The following is a 14,030-nucleotide window of genomic DNA, read 5'->3' as shown; positions in this document are numbered from 1 at the left end:
ATTAGGATCAGACCTGTTTTTAGATCTAAGGCTGCTCCTTGGAGTTTGAATCTTGTTCTTAAAGTTTTGTAACGGGCTCCGTTTTGAACCTTTGCATGGAATTTACATTAAATTGTTGTCCTGGAAGGTTCTTTTTCTACTGGCTATTGCTTCTGTGATTTCTGAGATTGCCGCCTTGCAATGTGAGCCTCCTTATCTGGTGTTCCATTCTGATAAGGCTGTCCTACGTAAGGTTTTCTTCCTAAGGTCGTGTCAGATCGCAACATCAATCAAGAGATTGTGATTCCTTCCTTGTGTCCCAATCCTCCTCCTTCGAAACAACGTTTTCTTCATAATTTGGACGTGGGTCTCGCCTTGAAGTTCTATCTTCAGGCTACTAAGGATTTTAGACAAACTTCTTCCTGGTTTGTTGGCTATTCCGGGAAGCGTAAGGGTCAGAAGGTCTCTTCGACTTCCTTATGTTTTTGGTTAAGGAGTGTTATCCACTTTGCTTATGAGACAGCGGGACATAATCCTCCTCAGAGAATTACGGCTTATTCTACTAGAGCAGTGGCTTCCTCTTGGACCTTTAAGAACGAGGCCTCTATGGATCAGATTTGTAAGCTGGCTACCTGGTCCTCCCTACATACTTTTTCTAAATTTTACAAGTTTGAAGTTTTTGCTTCGGCTGAAGCAGCCTTCGGGGGAGAGGTTTTGCAGGCTGTGGTGCCCTCCGATTAGGGTCTGCCTCTTTTTGTCCCTCCCGTTTTCATTCAGTGTCCTCTAGAGCTTGGGTATAAGTTTCCCAACAGTAAGGAATGAAGCCGTGGACTCTCCTTATATTAAAAAGGAAAACATAAATTATGCTTAGCAGATCATTTAATTTTCGCCCGTCTTCTCCGATGGGCGGCCCTCTAAATTTATATTTTTCTTCTGGCACCATTTATACGCTGATATTTCTCCTACTGTTCCTTGTTCCCTTAGCAGAATGACTGGGGGATGGGGGAAGTGGGAGAGGTATTTAAGCCTTTGGCTGGGTGTCTTTGCCTCCTCCTGGTGGCCAGGTTCAGTATTTCCGAACAGTAAGGAATGATGCTGTGGACTCTCCTTATACAGAAGGAAAATAAATTATCTGGTAAGCATAATTTATGTTTTTGCTTATTGAAACCACTACCCCTAATGAAAAAATCAATACTCAAGTATTGTTCTTCTATATAAAGAAAGTAAGAGAAGAAAGACTGCTGATCTTGTTGGGCCAGCTCATCTGGGTGAACACGTTCTTGCGAATAATGTGTGGTGGGTTCAATGAGCAAAACCAGCTATTTTAAATACAAACATATAAAGAGTATATTTAAAGGGACACTAAAGTTAAAATGAAACTTTCATGATTCAGACTGAGCACTATATATATATATATATATATATATATATATATATATATATATATATATATATAGTGCGATTTGTGATATAATGGAAGTGTGTTAGATTTTTTTAATGGCATGCTTTATCTGAATCATGATACTTTAAATTTCACTTTAGTACTAGTTTCACAAGTACTAACTCACACTTCCTTGAGCTACACTACTATGCAAAGCCACCATTAGATTTGTTGTTTTAGCAAAGTTTTAAGGACCATCCATATTTATTTTCCGGTCTCTTTATTAAGATACAAACAGAAAAATACAGGTAATAGGTACACAGAATATAAAAAAACACAATTTTCAGAACAAAAACATAATTTGTGTAAGAATTTACCTGATAATTTAATTTCTTTCATATTGGCAAGAGTCCATGAGCTAGTGACGTATGGGATATACATTCCTACCTGGAGGGGCAAAGTTTCCCAAACCTCAAAATGCTTATAAATACACCCCCACCACACCCACAATTCAGTTTAACGAATAGCCAAGAAGTGGGGTGATAAGAAAGGAACAAAAGCATCAACAAGGAATTGGAATTATTGTGCTTTATTCAAAAAAATCATAACCACCATAAAAAGGGTGGGTCTCATGGACTCTTGCCAATATGAAAGAAATGAATTTATCAGGTAAATTCTTACATAAATTATGTTTTCTTTCATGTAATTGACAAGAGTCCATGAGCTAGTGACGTATGTGATAGCAAATACCCAAGATGTGGAACTCCACGCAAGAGTCATTAGAGAGGGAGGGATAAAAATAAAGACAGCCAATTCCGCTGAAAAATAAATCCACAACCCAAATCAAAAGTTTTAATCTTTATAATGAAAAAAACTGAAAATATAAGCAGAAGAATCAAACTGAAACTGCTGCCTGAAATATTTTTCTACCAAAAACTGCTTCTGAATAAGAGAAAACATCAAAATGGTAGAATTTAGAAAAAGTATGCAAAGAAGACCAAATTGCTGCTTTGCAAATCTGATCAACAGAAGCTTCATTCTTAAAAGCCCAGGAAGTAGAAACTGACCTAGTAGAATGAGCCGTAACCCTCTGAGGCGGGAATTTACCCGACTCCAAATAAGCATGATGAAACAAAAGCTTTAACCAAGATGGCAAAAAAATGGCAGAAGCCTTTTGACTTTTCCTAGAACCAGAAAAGATAACAAATAGACTAGAAGTCTTCCTGAAATCTTTAGTAGCTTCAACATAATATTTCAAAGCTCTTACCACATCCAAAGAATGTAAGGATCTCTCCAGAAAATTCGTAGGATTAGGACACAAAGAAGGGACAACAATTTCTCTACTAATGTTGTTGGAGTTCACAACTTTAGGTAAAAAATTAAACGAAGTCCACAAACCGCCTTATCCTGATGAAAAATCAGAAAAGGAAACTCACAAGAAAGAGCAGATAATTGAGAAACTCTTCTAGCAGAAGAGATGGCCAAAAGGAACAATACTTTCCAATAAAGTAATTTTAATGTCCAGAGAATGCATAGGCTCAAACGGAAGAGCCTGTAAAGCCTTCAAAACCAAATTAAAGACTCCAAGGAGGAGAAATTGATTAAAATGACAGGCTTAATACGAACTAAAGCCTGAACAAAACAGTGAATATCAGGAAGATTAGCAATCTTTCTGTGAATAAAACAGAGCAGAGATTTGTCCATTCAAGGAACTTGCAGACAAAACCTTATCCAAACCATCCTGAAGAAACTGTAAAATTCTTGCAACTCTAAAAGAATGCAAAAAGAATTTATGAGAAGAACACCATGAAATGTAAGTCTTCCAAACTCGATAATAAATCTTTCAAGAGACAGATTTACAAGCTTATAGCATAGTATTAATCACTGAGTCAGAGAAACCTCTATGACTTAGCACTAAGCGATCAATTCCCATACCTTCAAATTTTATGATTTGAAAATCTGATGGAAAAACAGACTTTGAAACAGTAGGTCTGGCCTTAATAGAAGTGGCCAAGGTTGGCAACTGGACATCCGAACAAGACCCGCATACCAAAATCTGTGAGGTCTTGCTGGAGCCACCAGCAACACAAGCGATAGTTCCATGATGATTCTGAAGATCACTCTTGGAAGAAGAACTAGAAGCAGTAAAATATAAGCAGGTTGATAACACCAAGGAAGTGTCAGCGCACCCACTGCTTCCGCCTGAAAATCCCTGAACCTGGACAGGCATCTGGGAAGTCTCTTGTTTAGATGAGAGGCCATCAGATGTATCTGTAGAAGATCCCATATCTGAACAATTTGAGAAAACACACTGGATGGAGGAACAACTCCCCAGGATGTAAAATCTGACCGCTGAGATAATCCGCCTCCCAATGTCTATACCTGGGAAATGCAGCGCAGAAATTAGACAGGAGCTGGATTCCGCCAAAGCAAGTATACGCGATACTTCTTCATAGCTTGTGGACTGTGAGTCCCCACCCTGCTGATTGACAAATGCTACTGTATGTTATATTGTCTGTTTGAAAATAAATTAACAGTTCTCTCTTCAACAGAGGCCAAAACTGAAGAGCTCTGAGAATTGCACGGAGTTCTAAAATATTGATTGGTAATCTCGCCTCTTGAGATTTCCAAACCCCTTGTGCTGTTAGAGATCCCCAAACAGCTCCCCAACGGAAATACTTGCATCTGTAGAGATCATAGCCCAGGTTAGCCGAACAAAAAAGCCCCTTGAACTAAATGCTGGTGATTTACCACCACGTCAGAGAGTATCAAACATTGGGATTTAAGGATATTAAATGTGATATCTTTGAATAATCCCTGCACCATGGATTCAGCAAACAAAGCTGGAGAGGTCTCATGTGACAACGAGCAAAGGGAATCGTGTCCAATGCTGCAGTCATGAAACCTAAATTTTCCATGCACATAACCACTGAAGGGAATGACTGAGACTGAAGGTGCCGACAGGCTGCAACCACTTTCAAACGTCTCCTGTCTGTTAGAGACAGAGTCATGGACACTGAATCTATCTGAAAACCTAAAAAGGTGACCTTTGTCTGTGGAGTCAAGAAACTTTTTGGAAAATTGATCCTCCAACCATGTTTCCTAAGAAACACTAGTTGATTAGTGTGAGATTCTGCAGAACAGAAAGACTGAGCTAGTACCAAGATATCGTCCAAATAAGGAAACACTGCAATACCCTGCTCTCTGGTTTCCATAAAGCAGGACACCAAGAACCTTTAAAAAAGATTCTTTGAGCAGTTGCTAGACCAAATGGAAAAGCAATGAATTGGTAACGCTTGTCTAGAAAAGAGAATCTCAGGAACTGATAATGATTGAATGATTCGGAATATGAAGGTATACATCATGCAATCCATTGTGGGCCTAAAATGTCCTTGCTGAATAAAAGGCAGAACAGTCCTTAAAGTCACCATTTGAAAATTGGTACTCTTACATAACGATTCAAAATTTTCAGATCCAGAATTGTCTGAAAGAAATTTCCTTCTGAAACTCCAGGTCTGAAACACACTTCAGGAAAGCTTGAGCTTTAACTGGATTGCGTGAGAGAAAAAAATCTTCTCACAGGAGGATTCACTCAGATTCCTATTCGAAACCCCTGAGAGACAATACTCTGAAACCATTGATTTTGGACCGAATTTATCCAAAACATTCTTGAAAAAAACCTTAATCTGCCCCCTACCAGCTGAGCTGGAATGAGAGTCGCACCTTCATGCGGACTTAGGGCTGGTTTCTTAAATGAGTTGGTTTTATTCCATATAATGAAGGTTTCCATAGGGAAGGATTAGATTTTTGTTCCTTATTTGACAAAAAGAACGAAAACTATTTAGAAGCTCTATATTTACCCTAAGGTCTCCTTATTACCTTGGAAAGAAAGAGATAGCAATCTAGACTTAAAAAGTCATGTCAGCATTCCAAGATTTAAGCCTCAAAACTCTTGTAGCTAAAAATAGCTAAAGACATAGATCTAACATCAATCTTGATGATACCAAAAAAATGGCATCAGAAACTGAATAGTATGTTGCAGTAAGCGAACAATACTAGATAAACCAGAATCCTTTCTTGTTGCGCTAAATCTCCAACAAAAAAGTTGATACAGCTGCAACATCAGCCAAATAAATTGCAGGCCTGAGAAAAGGACCTGAAAATAAATTAATTTTCCTTAGATAAGATACAAGTTTCCCATCTGAAGGATCTTTAAAATAAATACTATTTTCCATAGGAATAGTAGTACGTTTAGCAAGAGTAGGAATAGCCCCATTAACTTTGGGGATCTTTTCCCAAAACTCCAAACTGCTGGCAAAGGATACAATTTTTCTTTTTCTTTTAAAAAAAGAAGTACCAGGCCTATTCCATTCCCTAGTATTAGGAACTGGAAAAAAAAAATCTGAAGTAACCACAGGAGGTTAATAAACACAATTTAAATGATAGCTAGCCTTAAAAAGGACTAGACTCCTTAATATCCAATAAAATCAACACTTTTTCAACAAAGAACGAATGTACTCCATTTAAAAATAAAAAAGTAGATTTGTTAGTGTCAATATCTGATGAAGGATATTCTGAATCAGATAAATCCTCGCCAGAGAAGGATAATTCAGTATGTTGTTAGTCATTTGAAAATTCATCAACTAAATGAGCAGTTTAAAAAAGACCTTTACATTTTATTAGAAGGCCGGATGGCAGACAAAGCCTTCTGAATAGAATCAGAAAAATATTCTTATAAATTCCCAGGTATATCTAGTACATTAGATGTTAAATGAGTAGCAACAGACGGTGCATTAATACTGATGGACAGTTTCTCTGCATGTAAAAGTTTATCATGATAACTTATTACAAACCATAGCTAAAGATAAAAATTCATAACATTAAAATAAATTAACTTAGCTTTGGTAGGACTGATATCAGTCATCAGGAATCCAACAGTGTTTTCTGATACAGGAACAGTTTTGAGATATCTTGCAAATGTAAGAGAAAAAAAAAACATAAAAAGCAAAATATCAATTTCCTCTGGAAACCAGAAGCAAAAATAAATGAAGACTTAAATAATGTCAAAAGTCTGGCGCCAAGTATGACGCCCACAACTGACAAAATATTTTTGGCGCCAAAAAACGTCTGCAACAAACACAAGCGTCATAGATGACGCAACTACGTGAAAATTCTCGGCGCCAACTAAGACGCAGGAAATGACGAGAATACGTCAACAAACGTAATTCTCGCGCCAAAAAAGTCTTGCGCCAAGAATGACGCAATAAATTATAGCATTTTGCGCACCTGCGTGCCTAACAGCCCGCAATTTAGAAAAAGAAAGTCAATTTGAAAATTTCAGGTAAGAATTTTTTTTTATTTTTATGTGCATTTCCCAAAATGAAACGGACAGTCTGCAAAAAGGAAATATACTGATAAACCTGAATCATGGCAAATATAAGTACAAACATTATATTTAGAACTTTACATATAAAGTGCCAAACCATAGCTGAGAGTGTCTTAATAAAGGAAAACATACTTACCAAAAGACACTCATCTACATAAAGCAGATAGCCAAACCAGTACTGAAACGAGAATCAGCAGAGGTAATGGTATATAAGAGTATATTGTCGATCTGAAAAGGGAGGTAGGAGATGAATCTCTACGACCGATAACAGAGAACCTATGAAATAGATCCCCGTTAGGATGACCATTGCATTCAATAGGCAATACTCCCTTCACATCCCTCTGTCATTCACTGCACTCTGAGAGGAACCGGGCTTCAGCATGCTGAGAAGCGCATATCAACGTAGAAATCTAGCACAAACTTGCTTCACCACCTCCATAGGAGGCAAAGTTTGTAAAACTGAATTGTGGGTGTGGTGGGGGGTGTATTTATAGGCATTTTGAGGTTTGGGAAACTTTGCCCCTCCTGGTAGGAATGTATATCCCATACGTCACTGGCTCATGGACTCTTGCCAATTACATGAAAGAAATGGCTTCTTCAGGAAAAAAGTCAGTATTTAGTGTGACCTCCCTTGGCACTAAGCACATCTTGAACTCTTTTTGGGGAGACTGTCCTGAAGTTTTCTGAAATAATTTTCTGGTATATTATACCAGGCTTCTTTCAGCACTTCCCAGATTTCTTCTTTAGATTTATGTTGTCTATAATTTATTTCTCTGTCCAGGTGATCTCATACTGCCTCTATAATATTCAGGTCTGGGCTCTGTGGAGGCCAGTCCATGACTGTCAGTGTTTTATCAGCTGTTTTTCTCTCCAAATATGATTTCACTGCATTAGCAGTGTGCTTAGGATCGTTATCTTGCTGAAAAATAAAACCACTCCCAATCCAGCGCTTTCCAGAAGTAAAGGAATGATGAATTAAAACCTGCCTGTACTTTTCAGCATTCATGATTAAATCAATTTGGACAATATAACCAATACCACTGGCAGAAATGCAGCCCCAAACCAGGACAGACCCTACACCATGTTTCACTGAAGACCACAAGCACTCATTCTTCCATCTCCAACTCTCTTCTCACATATTGGACCCAAAAATGTCACTCCATAATACTCTTTTCCACTGATCTTCATTCTAATCTTTGTGAGCTTTAGCATATCTTTGCCTTTTCACCCTGTTCCCCTTACGAAAAAGTGGTTTCTTGGCTGCTGCCATTCCTGATCAAGCTTCTTCGGACTGTAGAATGGTCAACTTGGCATCCAGATAAAGCTGCCATATGGTGAGCCAGGTCCTTGCTGGACCTCTTCTAATCTCTCAAAGAAGAAACTCTGAGAAACTTTTAAGGTCGCCTAGTCCATCTGCCGTTAATTAGTTCTATGTGCAACAAATGTAAAAACAAATTCTATATTTCTGTTTAAACTGAGGGATAGCAAAACATTTTAAAAATCACATGGTCTTTTGGGCAAATTTTGAGTCACTGGCTGACGCTGCGCTCAGTCTCTTCGCAATCACCATTAGATGGAATTAACTGTAAGCTGTGAATCGGTACGAACAGTGTGTCATCAATTACCAGCCTTTTCCAACTTCCATGGCTGGCACTGTACTCTGTCTCCTTGAGATCGGCATGAGATAGCTCACGCTAAGATCCCTGCAACTCCTGAGAGTTTACATCGACTCTAGTTGTACTGTTCTCCAAGTTATCCAGGATGTCATCGATACTATAGTTAATATAATGTCGGCTTGGCTGTCCCTGAGATATCTCGGGTACTTTGCCTGCTAAGAGATAATAGGGTAGGACTAAACGTTTCAGTCAGTATTACATACAGACGTTTCTCAATTTCTTTAAAGTTATGTTCTAGAAGTCGCAAGACTTCAGTCTTCCATCTGTTCTGAGATTCCATGGTCTCTTTCACATAATACTCCATTCCTTAGGGCCGTTGAATGGAAGATCTCAAGTACTACTTGCAATATGTAAAAGGCAGAAGGGTCAGAGTATTGGTAACATACACTGCACAATAACCCAGTCTCCCGGGGGGGGGGGGGGGGATAAATTACGGCAGCCCAGGACCCACGAACTGTCATAAACGGCAGCCGCGTGGTCTAACTGAAGAGCATAGGCATGGTAGGTGAACTTGAGATTTGCCTCTAGACACTTCGGTATCACGTTTAGTATAACGGCATAAGGGTACAGTAGTATTGGATATGCCACTTGTCTCAAATAAAACAATAAATAGCTAAAAAAAACAAAGTCGAATTAGGAGCGCCTCTAAGACACAACCTGCCGCTTCAGCTGTAGGCTCCGCCCCCATCTTATTTGCTTTTGAATCGCACATTCACCTTGTTTTGTGCTTATTATTTTTTATTTGAATTACCTAAAACTTGTCTTTTACGTTAAAATAAAAATCTGTTGCTTGCCACAATAAAGTAAGCAAATTTAGCATCATATACGCTAAGGACGCAAGAACAAGTCCTATTTGCATGTGTATAGTAAATATTCACAATTAAACATTGCATTACTAATGTATAAATAAAATAGTTTTATAAGCATTTTAACTAACTTTGCAAGAAACATTTGCATTTTTTTTGTTTGTTTTAGAGCAGGAATTTTATTTTGAGATTAAAGGGATATGAAAGCCCAGATTTTTCTTTCATGCCTCTGATAGAGCATACAATTTTAAAAAAGATTCTAATTTGCTTCTCTTAGCAAATTTACCTTGTTCTTTTGGTATCTTTTGGTTGAAAAGTAGATAAATGGGCACGGAAGCGTGCAGGTGTCTGCAGCAATATATTGCAGCAGTGTTGCAAGAATGTTATACACTTGTAAGATCACTAGATGGCAGCAGTGGGTTTTTTTTTTCCTGTAATACTATAGGAAGGGTGCACACTGCTTTCCTAGGGATGTCTTCAACAAATAATACAGTGAGAATAAAGAAAATTTGATAATAGAAGTAAATTTAAAACTTTTAAAAAACAACTACTAAGATCTGTCTGAATCCCAAAAGAAAACCAATTCTGTCTCATGTCCCTTTTAAATTTCCTTTTAAGTTGATGTTTTCTGGTTTATATTCCTTTCCTTGTAACATTCTATATCTGTCTCTTCCAGGATTACTTTTCTGAGGGGCATTGCAGCAACATGAATATTTGGCTTTCGAAACTGCAGGAAGTGAATCGCTGCCTAAGCGACCTCATATCTCCTGGCAAGGTAAGACGAGCAGGAAGCCACTCTGCCATCTCACTGAATGTTGAAATTCTACTGATAGTCTGATACTAGTGACTCATGTTCATGGTGACATGAGACAAAATTCTATAGTGCAGGGCACGACAAACCCAGGAGCCGGGGAGTAACTGGCTCCTAGAATGTCACTGAGGCATCCACAGAAAACACAGACATTCTCTCTCTCTTTTTTTTTTTTTTTTTTTTTCTCTTTTTTTTTTCCTCTCTTTTTTTTGTTTTCCTCTTTCTCTTTTTTTTTTCCTCTCTTTTTTTTTTTTCCCTCTCTCTCCATACGCACACACTCTCACAGAAAATGCACAGACACACACCCTCACAGAGACATCCACAGACAATGCACAAAGACATACACGCACACTCTCACAGAGAGACCCACAGAAAAAAATACGCACTCATAGAGACACCAACAAAATCACAAAGATATAAACACAGACACCCACAGAAACACTCACAGGAGGTAAAATTTCTGCACATTGCCATCCCCTTAATCAACAGTGTGTGACATGCATAATTAAAAAAATAGCAGATATTTATAGATCACTTTTTAAAGAATCATATTTGTAAATGTGCACACAAAAATACTTCTGTGAATTAAAAATTGTACATTAATGATCTGTCAGAATGGGTAGATGAAGAAAAGCACTTTTGAAACATTGACATATGTTTGGGTTTTCCCCCCATTTTCGCCAACCGAGAACATCACTTCAAATCTAGTGTACAAATGTTCCCATCTGTCAGCTATACTTATGTATAAAATGCCTCCAGGCATCTGAAAAGTCATTGCATAAAGGGGCAGTAAACTTGAGTGTAATTAAAAATATATATATATTGATAAGATATAATATCTTCCAAAAAGGCACCTACCATTTGTGTATTGAGGAGAAAAATTTCTGCATGGTTTTAAATATAGAATTTCTACAGCATTGTCAAATAATCATAAATAAACTGCTGCATATTGCTAAAAAAAAAAAAGTGTTTTTATGGACCCCTGGCCCCTCCTTACAACTATCACACTGAAGTTACAATCCGAAATTGCAAAAAGAAATAAAAAAATATTACTAAGTAAGTCCTACCTCTTCTGCTAATGAAAGTGATCTGCCATCTGACGCAGGCAAACACTGTAAAAACTGAAGTGCCTAGTCTGTCTCGCACTGTGCATAGTGGTTTAGTGCACACTCAGAAATCCTCACAAATGCTAATTCTTTACTCCTTGTAATGACATGTCCCACGCTCAATAGCACTCTGCTGTAGCGTCCTCTGGTGGCTGCCAAAATGTAAAAAAAAAAATTAAAAATAGTTTTGCTCTCCTCATGGGGCCCCCTGACCCGGTGGGCCCCTGACAGGAGTCACCCCTTTCACCCTCTGATGGCAGCCCTGGTAGTGTCTCTTACATGCAGTAACTGTATTATAATTTTTTCTTGCTCCATCCTTTAGGCCGGCTTATCCTCTCCATCCGCTCTTGCAACAAGTACGGCATCAGCGGTGGTATCAGGAGGGCAACAACAAGCTGTGACCATGCTGAAGGAACAGAACCGTCTGCTAACCAAGGTATGACAGCACTGTGTGCTTATCGCCCGACTTCTCTGCACATGGATACAAAGAACCTCCCATACAGTATATCCAATCATTCTGTTTGTATATTTATACAACATCAATATGTGAGCAGATTTATCACAATAACGTGTCTGTTTGTCTGTCCGACGTCACATGTCTTCAAAGAGTTTATGGAAAATGTCTGTGTCCAACTTGTTTGTTTTTAAAACGTGTAACTAATGCACTGATGTAAAGTATTTGTGCTATTACTCTTTGTGTATGAATGTAACTGAATGTGCTAGTGGTTTTATATTTGTGCCTTCCATTTAAAGGATCAGCAAATGCATAATAAAAAGACAATGCAATAGCACTTAGTCTGAACTTCAAATGAGTAGTAGATTTTCTTTTCTGACAAATTTCAAAGTTATGTTTATTTCCACTCCCCCTGTATCATGTGACAGTTATCAGCCAATAACAAATGCATATACGTATATACTGTGAATTCTTGCACATGCTCAGTAGGAGCTGGTGACTCAAAAAGTGTAAATATAAAAGGACTGCACATTTTGTTAATGGAAGTAAATTGGACAATTGTTTAAATTTGCTGCTCTATCTGAATCATAAAAGTTTTAATTTTGACTTGAGTGTCCCTTTAATTATGTAGAATTAAAGAAACCTATTAAATTGTTTGGTAATTTAATATGTTGTCTTGATTGGTGTTTTATAGATTATCCACCTTAACTTCTCTGTCTCCTGCAGTACAACACATTCTTTCTCTTCACGATTACACTTGTGAATCCACATCACCACTACTGTCTGTAGATTAGATACTGTGATTTGTTACTGCCTGTGTTCTATCAGAAGAGCAAACTTATCAGACTAACGGAAGTGACGTTATGTCTGCTGTCTGATAAGAAATATGCACTGCGCATGCGCTCCACTTCCTCTTAGCATTCCAACAAAGGTACGTCACCACTCATCAGATTCTTGGTGGCCTTGCACTAACAGCCATCAGATTGTTGGACAGTCGAAAAAAACAATCTGATTGGCTTTTTGTTACTGGTCTGATAAGTTTGCTATTACCAGAACATGGAGAGGACCAGTGAAGATTGGGTATGTACCAAGTGCAATAGATGGGTTATAAAGTACAAGAGATAAATATATCACGAATACTGGCAGCAGAGTAAGTGTGACAAGGAAAAGAGGCAAATGTACTTAGTCTAGTAAATAAGTGGCCAGGAGCAAAGTGATTCAAATGCATATACCTGATGGGGCAGATCCCTGCGCAGGAGCGGGGAGAGGTTCTGACCTGCGGGGCAGGTACGGGCACTAGGATGGAACAATACCCCATCTATTACACTTGGTACATGCCCAATCCTCACTGGTTCTCTCCATGCTCCGGTAATAGCAAGCATATCAGACCACTAACAGCAGCCATCAGATTGTTGTTGGACTGTCCAACAATCTGATGGTTTTTGTTAGTGCACGCGGCGCCACCATCCAAGAATCTGATGAGTGGTTACGTACCTTGATTGGAATGCTATGAGGAAGTGGAGCACATGTGCTGTGCTTATTTCTTTCTAATGACACTGTGAGTCCACGGATCATCATCAATTACTGTTGGGAATATCACTCCTGGCCAGCAGGAGGCGGCAAAGGGTATCACATCAAAGCTGATAAGTATCACTTCCCTACCCACAATCCTCATTCTCTTTGCCTGTAGTGCAAGGAGGAGGTGAAGTTTTATGTGTCTGATGAGAAGTCTTCTTCAATCAAGATTTTATTATTTTAAAAGCAGAGTAGGTTTACTCTGATCTTTTAGGGGTCTAGCCTTGGTCCATGTTAGTTTCTTCAGTAGGGCAGTGGTGGCTTTTGAGCACTTGGGAACTTGTGTGGTACAATCCTTACTGCATTTTCCCAGGATTTTGATGCCCTATTCAGAAAGCATGAGTAAGGTTACTCAGATTCATTCTTTCTTCACAGGTCCATGTGAGGTGCTGCACCCTCTCAAACTAGGTGAGCTGTCTTGATGCCGGACAGCATTTATTCAGGTAAGTGCTATTTATTTTTTCTTTGTAAGGAGAATCTGGCACTTTAGCAGCTAAGGGCTGTTTTTAACATAATGGGACGTTTATTAACCTTTATGTAAGGGGTTAATCAGGCAGTATTGCGGGCATTGAGACTGTGAGGTGCCATTCTAATATTAGTGGCTCAGTAAGTTCCGTTTTACATACAGACTGTACTTTGTTTTTGTAGTGGCATGTCTGCTTCACTTGCGCAAGCTGAGTTATAGGCAGTTAAGAGAATTGGCCCACCGGGACAGCTCCGTACATACAGGGCGGTTCTCTCTCCTTTGGTGCGCTTTTAGTTGCGACTGTTTGGAGACCGGCTGTGGAGTTGTGACGCAGTTGTCAGCTGCACCGGTGTGTCTCTAAATTGCGCTGCTGTCGCAGGTCCGGATCGG

At 38.8% G+C, this 14,030-nt stretch overlaps 1 protein-coding gene across 1 annotated transcript in view; it reads left to right on the top strand.

The window, feature by feature from the left end:
• Positions 1–14,030, top strand: part of SAPCD2 (suppressor APC domain containing 2) — a 127,008-nt gene that overhangs the window by 90,360 nt on the left and 22,618 nt on the right. The window contains exons 4-5 of the mRNA XM_053695555.1: positions 9,905–10,003; positions 11,468–11,581. Coding sequence (XP_053551530.1) covers positions 9,905–10,003; positions 11,468–11,581 — 213 coding nt within the window. The remainder of the gene's footprint in view (positions 1–9,904; positions 10,004–11,467; positions 11,582–14,030) is intronic.

This window comes from Bombina bombina, chromosome 12, assembly GCF_027579735.1.
Source record: "Bombina bombina isolate aBomBom1 chromosome 12, aBomBom1.pri, whole genome shotgun sequence".
Taxonomy (NCBI): Eukaryota; Metazoa; Chordata; class Amphibia; order Anura; family Bombinatoridae; genus Bombina; species Bombina bombina.
Note: the sequence above shows the minus strand (reverse complement) of the source record. Positions and strands in the feature narration are given on the sequence as shown.